Source organism: Alosa pseudoharengus, unplaced genomic scaffold (genome assembly GCF_046254945.1).
Source record: "Alosa pseudoharengus isolate Yale_2024_CS ecotype anadromous, Long Island Sound unplaced genomic scaffold, YU_APseudo_1.1 YU_APseudo_1.1_scf_9, whole genome shotgun sequence".
Taxonomy (NCBI): Eukaryota; Metazoa; Chordata; class Actinopteri; order Clupeiformes; family Clupeidae; genus Alosa; species Alosa pseudoharengus.
Window position 1 is genome coordinate 13302440 of NW_027468881.1, and position 17500 is coordinate 13319939.

Sequence of the window (17500 nt, forward strand, 5' to 3'; positions counted from 1 at the left end):
CTGGAAGTGCCAGATGTACCTGGGCGGTTCCCTCTGTCAACAGAACGCGGATCAGAACCCAGTGAGAACATGACACTACGTAGTGCGAAAGCAGGGGATAATGCCAACATTTCAGGAACCTAGAACAGCGTGTGCCCCCATCTAAAGTTGCTCTACATTTTCTGCTGCAAGCCAAGCGCTACAGAAGAGGACTTTAAATAACCCAACAGAGAGCCTTGAGCTCAGTGATGGAACGCTCACCTTGTCTGTTCGAGTCACCTCCAGCTCTCTCAGGATGTAGTCCTGAGCTGTGTGTTCCTCGATGTTCTTCACGCTCACTTTGCCAAACTCCCTGGTGGAGTTGGTGTCTGGCCAGTACCGTACGCACTTATTCTGTCAGAGACATAAAAAAATAAAATAAGCGTGTGTCACTTTTGTCCTTGAGGGGACTGATAACAAGACCTTGATGCATCTCCACATGGCTAACAACAGTGTGTGTGTGTGTTTGTGTGTGTGTGTGTGTGTGTGTGTGTGTGTGTGTGTGTGTGTGTGTGTATGTATGTGTGTGTGGTGTGTGTGTGAGTGTGTGTGTGTGTGTGTGTGTGTGTGTGTGTGTGTGTGTGTGTGTGTGTGTGTGTGTGCGCGTGTGTGTGTCTTACCCTTCCTCGCTCCATCTCCTTGGTGGTCATTACAATGACGTGTGTGTTCTCCTGGTACACCATCTTCCAGAAGTCCATCACCGTGTTCTGCAAGCAACCTTGAGTGGCGATGAAGACTTTCCCCTCGTCCATATGCCGTCCATCTTCCTGCATACACTGACAGAAAGCATTCGACCAGACGTATGACACCCCAAAACAGGACAGGACAGGACTTTGCCTCAAGTCACAATGAGATAGTATGGTAAAAAAAGATTTGACAAAGTGCAACTGTCATTAAACACTCAAGCTATGAGACAGGACCCTGTCAAGGGCAGTGTCCCTCAGTGCACTTGGTAAACTCACTCGGATGTAGTTGGCGTTGATGTAGTCCGAGCAGGACACCTCTGGGTCTGCCTCCCTTACGATCACACGGGTGGTGTCGACTGGAGAGAGCATTTCGCAAGTGGTGAGCAAAGTGACAGAGGCACGCACAAGTCAATTAATAGAGGTACTGGTACAAATATGCAGGATGACTACCAAATACAACTAATCAAAACGATTTCAACCTCTCACGCTTTGAGCACACACAAAAAGCTCACAAAGTTAAAAGTGTGTGACTTTGCGACTCACATGGCAGGATGTTCTTGTAGCGGTTCTTGCTCTTGTTCTCCGGCCTCTGGCCCTCTTTCCTGGGATAGAGGAGCTTGCACTCCTGCTGCTGCAGCATCTGGGGACGCGGAGCAGAGGACACTGGGGCTCATTCCCGTCCCGCTGTTTCATGACCCCATTACTCCACACTACTACTACGCCATCATGCAACACAGTGCAACACAGCCTTCCCCCACCCCCAGTTAGAAACAGACTTCAAAAACGGCGAACGTCCTCTGAACTGCCTCCCAAGGACCCTCTGTCTGACAGCAAAGACTACACATGGAGCTTCACATGCTGTGGCTACAAAGGCAGTGAGAGGGAGAGAAGTGGCACTTTTGACACGGTGCCCAACAGCACCCTCTTGAGGTCCCCAGGGAGAAGATCGAGTGTGTAGCCTTCTTTAGAAATACCACGAGGGGTCATGAGAATACCAGGGACAGAGGGTTCAAACGGAGCACCAGTGTACTCAGGAGGGGGAGCTGAGTGATAACTCAGAAAAGCCGTGCTGAGCGAGTTAAAAAAGCGTGGGCGCAGGAGAGATCTTTCATTTAAGCTTTGGTCGTAATACTGATCAGGACACTTTAGATACCTCAAATTCCTCCCAGAATCCTTGCTTGGGTTTCTCAGAGTTGTCAGCCACTTTGTTCAGCTCCCGCACACGGTTCTCGATGTTTGCTGCGTTTATTCTTGTTGCATTAAAGGGCTTCCATGTGAGAAGGGGAATATGAAAAACAAAACAAAGAAGGCAAACAGAAATAAGACATAACCTTAACACAAAAGCTATTGTTCTCCACAAGTGAACAATCAATGGAGGAAGAACTGTGCATGAAACACAGGGCAATAAAACTGGAGCCCCACTTCTGTGCTACTGTATTTTTTATGAGTTTTATTTCTCACTTCTGTGCCAGCAACCCAAGCCTTCCTTCATATCAACTGCTTTTGTTACTTCTATATTATTTGTTATCTGAACACAGAGATGTTTGCTCTGTTTTTCACAAACATCATGTACAATAGTGATTTAATCAAAAGGCTTTCATGGTACTCTCATGACAAAGGTTAATGGCACTCTTGTATTTGCACCCAATTGTTTGAGCACATTGGGATCCACTTTAAGTTGTGTATCAAGGAAGCTGCATTTCATTATTTTTTATCGATCTTCTTTACACCATGAGGACCCTCTATCCTACACACAATGTTACCCAGCATGCACTGTGCTGTGCTTACCTGTTTCAGGTGCACCACGATGCCACTCTTTTCCACCATGGGGTTCTTCTTATAGTGTTCCACCAGATCCGCCAGGGTGTCAAACCTCTCTCCTCCACCCACATCGTACTTGCCATCCTGTTTAACCAGGCAGAACATATTATGGAATCCACTGTCCTGCACTGTATAACCCGCAATAGCTCAGATTATCACCAAACTATCTGTTGACACTGTTATAACACTCAATTTTTTTTTTTGGATTTGGTAATTGTGTTGTTTAGTAGTGTTCAACAACAATTTTACATACTGAATTTGAATCTTAACAGTCAATCTTTCCATTTGAATACTGAATTTGAATCCATCTGAATACTGAATTTGAATCCAAACAGTCAAACGATCTTTTAAGTCTCTCTGGCCGGACTGTCCAAGTAAAGTGTTCCTGTCCTTTTTTGTTCCAGTGGGGGATAAGGGGGGGGGGGGTTCTCTTACTTGGTACCAGATCATGACGTGTGTGAGGGGTTCTCTTACTTGGTACCGGATCATTACGTGTGTGACTTTGGTCTTGCGGTCCACGTTCTCGTGCTTCTCCTCGTTGGTGAGGACGGACAGTACAAAGTCGCCCGGCTTGCTCTGACTCTCGCGCACCAGGAAGCTGCCCGGTTTGCCCTTCTCTGTGAGAAGCTTCTCTGCATCACGCCCGGAAAGGTGCCCATGGTACCATCTAAGAAAGGACACACACACACACCCCATGTGAGAGGCCATGTACAGGCCCATGAAAAGTTTTCACCCCATTGGATATTCTCCCCTTTTATTGCCTATAAATGGAATCATGGCCAATATAATTAGAATTTTTTGACAAGGATTTACAAAAAAAAAAAACTCTCTTTAATGTCAAAGTGAAAACAGATTTCTACAAAGTAATGTTAATTAATTAAAATGTATAATAAAAAATAAGGCGCAGTCTACCCTACAACATCCTCTGGCCTATTTCAGTTTTTTTTTAACTGCTTACACACTAAATCTTTGCTTGTCACACAATTTTCTAAACATGTCGTCCAAACATCATAACCCCACACCAAATCTGCAAAACCATGCACTAATTCTCAGTGTTTGACTCAGTTTTCAATTTACTAAAACACATTTTGCAAAACACCACACACAATTTTCTACCTAACACACAAAAATTTAACAGGAAGTAACTTGATTTCGTTCTTCAAACACATCCCATCAAAATGCCACACTAAATCACCAGTGCTTCACTCTTTCTCTTCACATGTGCAAACACTCTTTACTTTACTGAACACCATCCAATCATTGCCTTAGTATAGGTCTATGAATAGATATACTCTCTATATAGGTATAGACCCTTTCAATCTGCTCCTAGAGGATTTCCGGTTGAAATATTCAGAACCAATGCAGATACTTTGAAAATAGAGAAAATACAGTAATCGGACTTTAGCTTACAGTAATGTTCTACAAAAAGTTGACTTTATGTAAAATTTGTCTTTTTACTCTATTTTTGTTTGTCCCCATGTTACAGTACCATTAGCTCAATACATTTTTCTGTGCCTCCAGAAATGCCTTAGGAAGGCTTACTGTAGAATTGTTTGTTTCTGCAGTTGAAAGGGTCTATAGGCCTATGAATACATACTGTACACGACCCCCCCCCCAACACACACACACTTGTCTTTAGAAAAAAACAAAATCAGTGTTTTCAAAACTCCATGTACATCTGGTGTTCACTGTATTCTTCTTTGCTTTTTTTCTTGTTTGCTGTAAAATACTGTATTCACAACAGCAAATTATTTGGGAAAAATCACTATTTTTGGTTTCAATATTGCTTGCATTTTTACTGTGTATTTCAACTTCTCTTTGTTGATACCGTAACTTTCACTCTTGTATGGAAATATATATAGAAAGCCTAAGACAGAAGAGCTTTAGGTTTTGAGCAACAGTGTGTACATGATGTATCCAAAATGTCATATTATGACAAAAGTGTTTGTAATGTGAGGCGAATGTTTGCTTTAAACATGTGTTTTTGACATTTTGAATGGTGTGTGTCATTTTGCTGGAGATTTGAGGCATTTTGCATTTTGTGTGAGCAATTGTGGGTTTTGTGTGTGGAGTTTTGAAAAATAGACACAGAGTTTTGAAAACGTGTGTAAACAGTTGTAAAAAACTGTAAATGTCAGTGCCAATCCCCCACAAAGCCCCTTTCTAAATGTATCTGAACATTGTATATGGAACAACGTATATGGAAGGTTTTTTTTTTCCTTTCAGGTGGAAAGTATGTCAGAGACAAATGGCTTTGATGTGTTTGATCACATCTCACTGGGGGAAGGAGGTATGTATACCATTATATGTTTAAGTAGATATGCCAGTCTCCCACTCTCTGAGAGATGCATCTGAGATCAAACACACACACACACTCTTTCTCTCTCTCTCTCTCTCTCTTTCTCTCTATCTCACACACACACACACACACACCATATGGATGTGGTTGAGAAAGGACTGAGAATAAAGGTGTCTGTTGGAAAGCGTTTCCACATCATGTGGTAATGAGAGGCAGATGAACCTGTGAATGTGTGTGTCTGCGTGTGTGCGTGTGTGTGTGTGTGTATGTGTGTCTGCATGTGAGTGTGTGTGTGTGTCTGCGTGTGACTGTGTGTATGTGTGTGTGTGTGTGTGTGTGTGTGTGTGTGTGTGTGTGTGTGTGTGTGTGTGTAGGTGGTGTCGGCTAGGAAACCTTCAAGAAACATGTCTGTTTCTTGAAAATAAGGCACTAAATATACACACCAGTGGAAACACTGAAAATGTTCAACTGTGAAACACTGCGCGTTACATGCCTAGTGCTAAATAGTGGAGTGCTTTCTGCTGTAGCTAAGCTATTTTGTTTTTGCAACAGAACCTGCACATAACTGCATGATTGGCCTGCTTGACAATGAATCGCATGAATCATTCAGATGAATCATTCAAGGTGCGTGTGCTCATTCTAAGTGTACAGTTCTAATTCCGATCAAATTCACCACTTCTTCTCATCACCCCACAGATTCGGGTGAACATTGTGCTTACCACAACCTCAGTGACCTAAACTCAGCCAGCAACAATGATTTGGCCAATATTACCCACTAAGAGCTGTCAAACCACCAATCAGATTATCCACATGACACAAATGACCCTGTAAACAATACATACTACCAGTACCTGTATTACTACTTGTTTAATCTAGTGATCTGTGCTATGCTATGTGTAATGTGTTTCATACGATGATCATTTTAAATTGTATCAGTTTAGCTGACATTGACTTACAATGCTGTGTCAATCACATGTGCATTATGCATATGGGGCAAAAAGTCCTCTGCTCTCCTGCAGTGCCCTAAAGGAAGCTCTAGAGGGCGCACTACTCTACTCCCTTTCACACCCTATCCAATAGACCATGATGGGTGCTGCACTGGATGATGTGTGCTGGACACTGCACTGGGCTGGACTCAACCACTGGTCAGTTACCTCTCTGATGTGGGGTCTTTGCAGTTGAGGGGGTACTTGAGCTCGATGACATCGCCGTTCCTCTCGCGCAGCAGGTCGTGCTGTTCCGTGTAATACTGCACCAGCTCAGCCAGCGTGGCAAACTTCTCCCCGCCGTAAAGATCGTAGTAGTCCCCTGAATTCTGGATCTTAATGTGGGTGACCTCATCGTTACGTCTACAGAGGGAGAGAGAGAGTGAGACGGTGTTGTTTATAATGTGTAGGTGGGGAATCTAATCCTGTGAAATAAAAACAGTAAACAGGATAGACAGGACAACCACCGAAACTGAAGGGCAAGTGAGCGAAAGAGAAAGAAAGAGAGAGAAACAGGAAGATGGAAACAGAGGCAGAGAGAGAGAGAGAGAGACAGTTGCACAGACAGTTCATACAGCTTAAACACCACAATAAAATGGATTGTAGTTGGATTTTGAAAAGGATTTTCCAGCCAAAACACATTTGTGAGCCCAGGAAAAAAAATACGGCAGGTTTATGGGTTTTGGCTTAATACCTTATTCACCCACAATCACCTAAAGACATTCTTATCGGCTTATGGGAACAAATTACAGGACAGATTTTTCTCAGGGTTATTCGGGCTCATGTAAAGTAACCATCAAACAGAAAACAACCATATGGGGTGTGTTAAAAACAGAGAGGGAACATTTTGCGGAACATCTTGTGTGAGATACACATAAACCCCTCCAATCCAAAAAAATATTTTCCCCCCTGTTCGGTTAGTTTCAGCGATTCGGCAGCAGCAGCAGCAGCTCACAGTGAGCCATGAGGCTTAGAACACCAACTGACAGAGGAACAAAAGGCAAAACACCTGCGCTCTTCTGGCTGCTGCTGCCAGCTTGGCACCGTCACCAAAACCACAGCTCACTAGATGCACACACAGATCATATCATATCAGCTCATGGCTCCCATGGCTTGTCATGCCAGAAAAAAATAATGCCGCCATGACAGCCTGCCAATGGAAAGAAAAAGAAGAAGAAGAACTCAGCCGAGGAAGACAAAAATAAATAAGATGAAAGTGTTACAAATATGAGCTGTCTTGTTCACAATAACCTTCTGTTCCTGCAAACGTAATATATGGAAAAGGGAGTGGATGAGGTGAAATAAATCTCATCATCCTCCTCTCTCTCTCTCTCTCCAGCCTGGCTCCCTGAGTGTCTGTGCCTTGGCCTCCCTCATCCATCGTTATTGTTCTATCTTTCATAAATCTGCACTCTGGGCAGCCTGTAATTGCATTATGGATGTTTCCATGGAGCAGGGAGCAGCGCACCCCTCATCAGCGCCGGCTAATGGTTACTGACTGCCGCGCCACGCATGAGTGTGTGTGTGTGTGTGTGTGTGTGTGTGTGTGAGAGAGAGTTTGCGTATGTGTTTGTGTGTGTGTCGGCCTGCCTGCAAGCCTGCATGGCTGGCTGGCTGGCTGTGGCAGCTTTAATGCAATCACAGCGCACGCAAAGACACAAATAACAAATCCCAGTCCAATTGAGTCTCTGCACTCTCACTCTCATAAGGACAGACGGCATGCCCTCCGCTCGGTGCAATCTGATGGATGTGCATTGACCTGGATGCCATTCAAAACACACAGCAACTGAGAGATAGAGTAACTGAGAGAGAGAGAGATGATGATGTGGGAGTTATGTGACGTGTGTGTGTGAGTGTGTGTATGTGTGTGTGTGTGTGTGTGTGTGTGTGTGTGTGTGTGTGTGTGTGTGTGTGTGTGTGTGTGTGTGTTTGTGTGTGTGTGTGTGTGTGTGTGCTGTTGGGAGTGCTGAACTGCAAGTATGTGACCTCAAGAGGATAATCATTGGCTGTCTGCTGCGATCTTGTCCTCGTCATTATACCGGCTCCTATGGCTGTACTATCTTTAGTGGCCGAAAAACTTGCAAACTTGTCCAATCTCTGGCAAATCTGCCTCTGCTAGGGCCATTTTGTCCCTCTGAACACAGCAAAGAAAGAAGTAAAATGATAACTGCTCAAATACATTCTAAAGTGCAAAAACTACTTAAGATGTCAAAGCAAAGACTACATGATGTAAAAGTCAATGCCTTGTAAAATGAACATCTGGGAAATACAACATGTTTAGTTCAGCATACACACTGTACATTGCCTCATGAGCAAAATCTCTCTTGTTGTTCAAAAGCAAATGAAGACTCAAGACTCAAGGTTCTTGATCAACAAGACTTCCATACCATACTCCTACCATACAGTATGTTAGACTTGTTCCACGTGTCTCCTCAACCTGCTGTTGCTTGTGTTGAAGTCTACCACACTTGGGATGTTGCTATGGGTAAAAGCATAAGCCAAGCGAACACAAATAAAGATAGTAACTGATGCATCACACACTTGAAACTCCCCATGGTAATACAGATGACTACGTGATCATACTGAATGAAAGATGGTGTGTGCTTTTCTCCTGGCACTCGTGGTCCAAATCAATCACAATGGCTGGTATGGTATCTGATCCCTCCCCTCATGTTTTGTGGCACTGACCGAGGGGAGCGTGCAGGACATATCGTCCTCGGAACCCAACCCAAATCCCTCGGTCACCAAGGATGCTTGTTTGCTTTCCTCCTGCTCACTCACTTCTCCCTGTTTGAGTCATTTCGCCATTTTATACCCAGTTCAGTGTGGGTCCATCATTGATTTTTTTGCTGTTCCATCAGGTCAGCCCTGCGCTGCGCTGTGCTCGCTGGTCAGTGAGACAGGAGAAACAGAACGGCCCAACCAATGCCCGTCTGTCTCTCTGGGAGCCGCTTTAATCACCCCCCCATCCCCACACACACACACACACACACACACACACACACACTCTCCCCCTCCCCTAGATAACGTGCCTGCTGCTCTCCATCTCTGGCAGCCAATGCCATTTAGCTCGCCCTCCTCCTCATGGAGTCTGGCCATTGCGACTAAAGTCAGTCAGAGATTATGTTTGGACATGCACTGCCCGAGATCAATGGTGAGGATCTATAAATAGCTCAGCGGCAGTGGAAATATTTACAGTGAATTGAGGCAATCGGCTATTACATAATTGGGAATCGAGAGGGAGGGGAATCTATATTCAGCACAAGGGGCAAGGGCATTTCAGACTTCTCTCTCTCTCTCTCTCTTTCTCTCTCTCTCTCTTTCTGTCACTGTCTTTTCTTTCTCTCTCTGGACTGGAGAGGTCTGTTTCGAAAGGAGGCCTTGTGGTCTGGACTGGGATTCCCATTGGTTGTGGACAGCCAGAGGTCACATCTACAGAGAGGACCCATTCACATCTGGAGGATGCACACTAAGCCGTCTCAGGGCAAGGACCCTCAGGCCTCCCACCTCTGCTCTCTGCTCCACTCCTGCCTGTCAGTACTCTTCTCCTGGGGCAGCCGTGGCCTACTGGTTAGGGCTTCGGACTTGTAACCGGAGGGTTGCCGGTTCGAACTCCAACCAGTAGGAATGGCTGAAGTGCCCTTGAGCAAGGCACCTAACCCCTCACTGCTCCCCGACGGGTTAGGTGCGTCGGTATTAGTGTGTGCTTCACCTTACTGTGTGTTCACTGTGTGCTGAGTGTGTTTCACTAATTCACGGATTGGGATAAATGCAGAGACCAAATTTCCCTCACGGGATCAAAAGAGTATATATATTTATACTTCTCACCCGCCAAACTAATCAACACTTACAGTATCCACAAGAGTGATAACACACTTTCCATTATTCACACACACAAACTATTAACGTCAGTAGAGATCAACTGTGAGTAATTCTGAATGCTGTAGTTTTACGGTTTGTTTATGTTAATGGATGCATCATCATGTAAATCGTTGTTCCCAGTAACAAGCATAATTCAATGTGCAAGTCAACATTACCAACATTAGTGAGATGAAGTGCTCCTGTTTCTGTTTACCACAGCATGGAATCAGTGTTAGTTACAGGATGCATGTACGTCTAATGTGTGGCCCACTGATTTAACCGTTCAGGTCTGACTGAGTCTAGTCTCGGCACGCAGAGAGAGAGTACAATAAACAGGCCTCTACTAGTGGTAGACTGGCAGATAAATGGAGAGAGAGGACGAGATAGAAAGAGAGAGAGAGGGAGAGAGTGACAGAGAGAGTGAGATAGAGATTGAGAGAGCGAGAGAGAGAGAGAGAGAGTGAGAGAGTGGGAGAGAGAGAGAGGAGACAGACAGGAAAGAGATGATAATGGTGTGATGCAGTCCCTCTGAGTCCATTTGTGTGATAGGGATGCTTTATCAAATAATGCCCTTGTAAGGGGAGACTTTCTTAATGACTTTGTAATTACCTTCTCTCCCGTTATGAAAATGCACTCTATGAACAATGTGTGTGTGTGTGTCTGTGTCTCTGTGTGTCTGTGTGTGTGTTTCTGTGAGAGGGCTAAGAGTGCAAGTGAAAGTCTATGAGATAGAAAGCTCATTATTAAATCTTTGCAGTGTGAGTGAGAGAGTAATGGCCTTCTCCAAGCCTGTCTGTCTGCAGTTAAAATGATAAAAAGGTTGCCAGCTCTACGCTTATCTTGTTGGACGTAATACCATAACAACTGCAAACTTCCAAGCACTCAACAATACATAACACACACTAAGTCATTTGAATTCAAACAACTACATATTATTTTTCAAATCTGAAGTTGATCATTGCTCAAGAGTCAAATTTCTTTGTGTTGACCTACTTAATGCATACAATCAAGACATGATGATGTAAGACTACTGATATATCATCAAGAAAGGACAGATTAAAGGCTATACAAGTACAGTCTTTCAAAAATAATTTGAATAGCAATATCTTCAGTAAAACCCCTTGTTTTGACACTGGTAAGTTTGCTTTCATTAAGGGCCGGCAGGGAAGGGTTAGGGGGTGGGGGGATTCGGGTGGTGGCACGGCAGCCCCCTGCCTTGCCTCAACTATGGTGTGAAAGTGGTTGTGTCTCTGTCAAGTTTGCGAGGCTGCCGTGGCAGAGGAGGCAGCCGGAGCTCAGCACGGCCGAGCCCTGAGACAGTGGGGCGGCGAGGGGAGGGGAGGCGAGGGGTGCCAGGCCCGCCAGCTCTGGGGCACGTAACGGTTACGCACTGGGATGGGCTCAGCGCTGAGCCTGCTGAGGCAGCGGATGCCGGTGGCACGGCCACGTCTGCCTGTGTGGGGCCTCCGCACGTGGTGTGATGCGGTGCGGCGCGGCGCGTCTTAAAGCCATTAAGAGGTACCGCCGCTGACTCCTCGCCAGCAACCCAGCCCTGCATCCGTATGGCTGCCTGACTCTCCCAGTTTATTCCCTCCACTCTCTCTCTCTGTCTTGCTCTCTCTCTTTCCCTTTCTCCTGCTGTCTCACTCTCAATCTCTCCATCTGGTGCACCCCCCCCCCCAACACACACACACACACACTCTCTCTCTGCTCTGCTCTCTCTAGTGCCCACGACTGCTGTAAAGAGAGAGTGATACACTGATGAGAAACTTAAAAGCTTCTGTCCCCCCCCTCTCTCTCTTTCATATATACACACACACACACACACACACACACACACACACACACACACACACACACACACACACACACACACACACACACACACATACACACACACACACACACACACACACAAATACACCACCGGTCCTGTCTAATTTCAGGCAGGGCTGCTACTAAAAGCTGCAGTTTACTAGTCCTCAGCTTCAGGCATACACAAACACACCAGGAAAACAAAAGGGCACGGTCAGCCTATTAATATGATCTGTTTCAGCTCTGTTACAGGACATGGACAAAAGTGAAATCATGCAGCAGAGGCTCTAAAATACTTGTAAGCTATGCTGGATGGATCTTACTGGTAAGCTGGGCTGGATGGATCTGCACACACACACACACACACACACACACACACACACACACACACACACACCACCACCACCATCATCATCATCGCCGTCATCAACATACTGTTATCAATCCTGCAAATGAAATGTGTAAGCCCTGACCAGTGTTTGTTTGTGCCATAAAGCACATTTTGGCGCCATCCACTCCTATTGTTAACACAGAGCTGCTCTTTATGCTAGAGTTCATTAATTGCCAGGAGCGAAAGCCAAGTCTCTCTCTCTTTCTTTTTTCTCAGTATTTTCCATTCCATCTACGCTCTTTTCCAAGCAAGGGCTACGAAAGGTCATATCCCTCCAAGGCCTCCATGTCACAAGCGAATAACTACGAAAAACTTTGTCTCTGATGACTGTTTTTTCCCTCGTACTGTTTAAATAAATAAAAAAAAATAAAAAAAATAAACACATTTGAAGACATCTGGAGATATCAACCCGGCAGAAGTTAATAGCATCACCCACCAAGCGAGGGTGCTGCGAAAAACAATAACAGTCTCAACTCTTCAAACGACTGCCTACTGACAGCCAGCCTGAGGAGACAACATATTCTATTTCTTTTTGGTTCTCAGTTAGGGCACAAGCTTGTTCTATACATAAAAATAATAACAAGGGCAGTGGCAGCAACAACACCAGCAGCAGAGAATAAACAACCATAGAATGTAGTTACAGGGCTGTACCTGACAGAAGGGCAAAGTATTTCCTGCAACCTCACGATACGATACAGTACATATCACAGTACAGAGGCCACCATAACATACTGTATCATGATGACGCTAAAATACGATACGAATCAGGATACAGAAACCATAATACAATAAGCATCACAATATGGAGACCATGATATGATACGCATCACAATACGAAGACCATGATATGATACACATCACAATACGAAGACCATGATATGATACACATCACAATACGAAGACCATGATATGATACGCATCACAATACGGAGACCATGATATGATATGCATCACAATACGAAGACCATGATATGATACGCATCACAATACAGAGACCATGATATGATATGCATCACAATACGGAGACCATGATATGATACGCATCACAATACAGAGACCATGATATCATATGCATCACAATACAGGCCACCATAAAATACTAGCACTATACGATGTGTCACAATACAGAAGTCATCATAAGATACGTGTCACTGTGTATCTCAATACAAGTTGATTCTGAATAATGACCATGTTCAAAACACCATTCACTGTAACAGCTGTTCTTTAGAATTCTATATAACAGCGAAGCCAAAGGATCACACAACTTAAAAACACTTCAATTCAGGCCCACAGAGACCTTAAGGTAATATCAAATAATTCTGTTTTAAATTGGACAGTTATTACCTTTAACTTTAACACTTAAAATGACTCTTAAATTGTCTCTTGTGTTTTTCCTTTTTTGACGGCATATTGATACAGCAGCATCTGTATCAATACATATCGTACCTCAAGACACTGCACATGGCGATATGGATATTGTGAGCGCAACCATACCTGACAGAGAGTGTGAAGTCCCCTGGGTTGCTCTTGCTGGGCCGGGCCAGGAAGCTGCCGTGGACCCCCCGCGTCAGGAGCAGCTGCTCAGCCTCTATCCCAGTGATGTTGGGGTGGAACCACCTGTATACGGGTACCACACACGGAGCACAGGTGAGCTCACTTTATCGGGCACAGTCACAGAGGTGTGTCCCCCAGTCAATACACAGAGGCACACACATAGACACACACACACACACACACACCCTCACACACACTACCTCTCTCTCTCTCTCTCTATTTCTCTCTTTCTCTCTCTCACACACACACACCCCAACACACACACACACACACACACACACACACACACACACACACGCACACACACACACACATTCATAATTCAAGGTTTCGAGGTCAGAACCATAAAAGATGAAAGAACTCCGCATGATTTGGAGCGCCGTTTTTTAAAACAAAGAACAAAATGAACAAAACAAGGCAGTGCATTATGTAAACAAACACAGGCATGAAGTGGCCATGTGGCTCCATGGTGGGGTAGCCCAGAGGGGAGGACATGACGGGCAGGGAGAACAAAGGGCGGAACTCAAGTGCTGATAGCTGAAGCATGGTCTGATTTACATGACATAAACAAGTTTGCAATGGGAAGGGATTATAGCATATACTGAGGAAATAATATATTCTGATGACAAGACCGTAATCCTCCTGTCCCAGGTAAAAGGGCTACGGCCCGTACGTTACTGTAAGACCCAGGCAGCCGCTGAGAGATTTGGAACAAGTGTTAGCCCTCGTAAAATGCAAACACAAACTGCATCCCATCATCATGCTCCGAAACACAGCGTAATTAACAAACATAAATCACGCTGACGAGGCCATTGCGCTAATCAGAAAATTACATTTGGAACATGTTAGTTGTTAATTACATAATTACGACTGTAATTCGAGTGACAAGACAACAATTATTTTTCACTCCGATGCTTTCACTCTGTCGCTTGAGACAAATGGTTGATGTTGTTCAGCCCAGCTTTAAAAGACCTATCGAAATCATTGCACTGACGACTCTGAGCATCTTCAGCATGTGCCGATTGGCCGTTGGCGGTGCTGTTTCAACAGTCAGTTCTGCCATTACCTCAGACTTCATCCGATGCGACGTCTGCTGGGGGAGTGGGGAGCGGAATGTTACACAAAATGGAATTATTGGTGGGGCCTTTGTTTGAACGAGAGAAATGAGTGATAATTCTATAAGCTGCGACGGATTTGGCCCTCATCTGGGATCAGCTCCAAAAATAACACACAGGAAATAATCCAAATATACAAAATGCATTCAAATAACGCTTGGCCATCATGTGTGTGCTACTGAGACATGAGGACAAAATGCCTGAGTTACAAAGCATCTACAAACGCCTGACAAAAACCCCACTTGTTTTCAATTTACTAGCTTTCTTTCGTCTGAGTATTTAAATGTTATTAAATGAGGGATGATTTCTGTCCTCATTATTTTACATCCTTCAAGCCTCATGATGCACCTCCCCCCCCCCCCACATACACACACACACACACTCCTAATGATGTTTTAGAGTTAAATCAGGGAGGATGTCAACCTTTGCATATAGTAGAGGAAAATATTTTGAGGAAACTCAACAGTTGATCAACACTGCAGGTGGGTCATGGAAAAGAAAGAAGCAGAACAAACTGGTTGTGACGAAAAAGAGATAGAGAACACTTCACTGCAAGAGGCAATGATTCAACAGGAGGTGGGGGGAAATAAATACACTTCTCGATAAACATTTATAGAAATGGCCCGTGTGACTCACAAAGCGTGTGGACACACACACACACACACACACACACACTAAAAAACACTCCCACTTGCGTCTCCATGCACAACCAGTTGTCCAGCTGATGTTGTGAAGATAAGAACGCTCCAATTAAACCAATTAAACGTACATGAGCAAATACACACACAGATACACACACACAATACACCATCAACCCAACACAACCTCAGCCATGTCTTCCTCTCCTGCCAGAATTCCCTGAATAAGTGAGACCCACTGCCCAACATCTCACTCCTACACCATCTGTGGTGCCACTCTCACCCGCCACCCACCGTGTTGCCGTTTCGGATGTAGCTGCAGCCCCAAAGGAGCTTGCTGCTGGTGGATCAGCTCACCTCTGGCCTCCGCCCGATTAACCCTGATTTCCAGGGGCCAAACTCCCCCCTCTCAGCCTGCCTGACGTAAACATTAACACGGTTTAAGAGCATGGCTGTGTGCAAGCTCATGGTCCTGGCCTGGAACAATCAGACCCCCGTGACCTCTTTAAAAGCAGTGGCACACCACAGTCTCGCTGAGCAGCACAAGCCCTGGGGCACATGCAAATAAGGGACAATGTATGCATGCCAACAGACACAGACACACACACACACACACACACACACTGGTACACACACACACACACACTGGTACGCACACGCATGTACACACACACACACACACACACACACGCTGTTCCCCATCCTCCTGTACATTACTACCTTTCCCTTCATGCGACATGCCTGAAATCAAATACTTTCAGTCCCTCTCTCTCTCTCTCTCTCTCTCTCTGTTTCTTCCCACTCTTCCCTGGCCTGCCTCACGTGAGAGTGTGGCTGGCAGAGGGTGAAGGAGCGGAGGGCTTGGCTCAGCCCAACCCAGCCTGGACAAGACAGAACAGGATAGGACAGACATCTGGGGCCCAGTGCTGGGCCAGATTGCACATGACCCCCCCCGCTCAGCCTCCCAGCCGGACGCCGCCGCAGGCCTCTCATTCATATCCCCTCAAGGGGAGATTAGGACACAACTTTTTTCAAACACAGCAAATCGTAAATGATTACAAACGACATTCACCAGGGGATTACACACAAATACATGGGAAGTCTGTGTGTGTGTGTGTGTGTGTGTGTGTGTGTGTGTGTGTGGAGTGGGGGTTGGAAGGGACAATGAGGTGGGATTGGACAAGCTTGTCTGCAATCTACAAAGCACCAGAACCTCAACCACGGACAAGAAGAAAAGAATAGCATGGAAGCATCAGGTACCAATTACAAGAGGAGGATAACGTATATTGCATAGGCTCCTCCACGTTCTCTTTCATGGATTAACCATGTTGCTGTGGGAGAATTCTACACAGAAGGAGATAGATGAGGCTTTTCTGGCAACTGCACTTACTAAGGGCACACCAATTCTCTATTTACCCTAAACTGAAGCATTTGTCCATGAACTAAATCATGAACTAAATCTACAGTTTACAGCTCATGTTTACATAACGCATAACTCATTCTGGTGCTTGTAGTCTGCTGCTATCAATTAGTGGGTGCTATGTAGTACGTAGAAAGCAGCAGACAACACGATCTATACAACCACAGTAAGAGATACAGTCTCAACCGGGCTCCTGGGAAGGATAACATTTATTCAGAGACGCCACGTGATGTGACAATGGCCGACTGGTACCCATTCACCAGTGTCAGCGGGTGAATGTCATCTGTGGTTTACAATGTGTCTCATTTCTGGATGGAGACACTGTTGTTTGCCGCAATCTCCTGGGCTCCCAAACACACACACACAGCTAGGGCTGGTGTCCATTGCAGTCCTGAAGGCTAATGTGTCTGTCTGTCTCTCTGTCTGTCTGCCTAACCCAGAGGAAACTCCCCGCTCATACTTAGACTGTGCTGCTGCTGATAAAAAACAGAAAAAAAAAATACCCAACGCGTCAAACGGCCATTTGTCACTTCGCACTTTCTCCTTTCACTGCAGGTTTGTTCCATGTGATAAGCATGCTTTGTGACACTGCACTTATCTAAGCACACACACACACACACACACACACACACACACACGCACACGCACACGCACACGCACACGCACACGCTCACGCACACGCACACACACACAACTTCCTGAGTAATAAAGTCATAAAAAAGACAAAACATAGAAGCCTGCTACTGGATCATTTTCTCACACTTTCTGACTGTTCTGTAATTACACTCAAGGCTCAACACAATGTACATATAGTGTAGTAATAAACACAATGAGCTGCTTTCTTAACAGCCATAAGAGTGCATGCATTACTGTAAAGTTACATCTCTTTGTAGGGC

At 45.1% G+C, this 17500-nt stretch overlaps 1 protein-coding gene across 1 annotated transcript in view; it reads right to left on the reverse strand.

The window, feature by feature from the left end:
• The window catches only part of ptpn11b (protein tyrosine phosphatase non-receptor type 11b), a 32358-nt gene that overhangs the window by 4534 nt on the left and 10324 nt on the right, over positions 1 to 17500 (reverse strand). Inside the window, exons 2-11 of the mRNA XM_076275604.1 lie at positions 13372 to 13494; positions 5979 to 6173; positions 3000 to 3192; positions 2493 to 2609; positions 1858 to 1971; positions 1248 to 1344; positions 981 to 1060; positions 639 to 794; positions 241 to 372; positions 1 to 33 (exon numbers count right to left, since the gene is read on the reverse strand). The exon at positions 1 to 33 is cut by the window's left edge and continues 122 nt beyond it. Of these exons, the coding sequence (XP_076131719.1) occupies positions 1 to 33; positions 241 to 372; positions 639 to 794; positions 981 to 1060; positions 1248 to 1344; positions 1858 to 1971; positions 2493 to 2609; positions 3000 to 3192; positions 5979 to 6173; positions 13372 to 13494 (1240 nt within the window). The remainder of the gene's footprint in view (positions 34 to 240; positions 373 to 638; positions 795 to 980; positions 1061 to 1247; positions 1345 to 1857; positions 1972 to 2492; positions 2610 to 2999; positions 3193 to 5978; positions 6174 to 13371; positions 13495 to 17500) is intronic.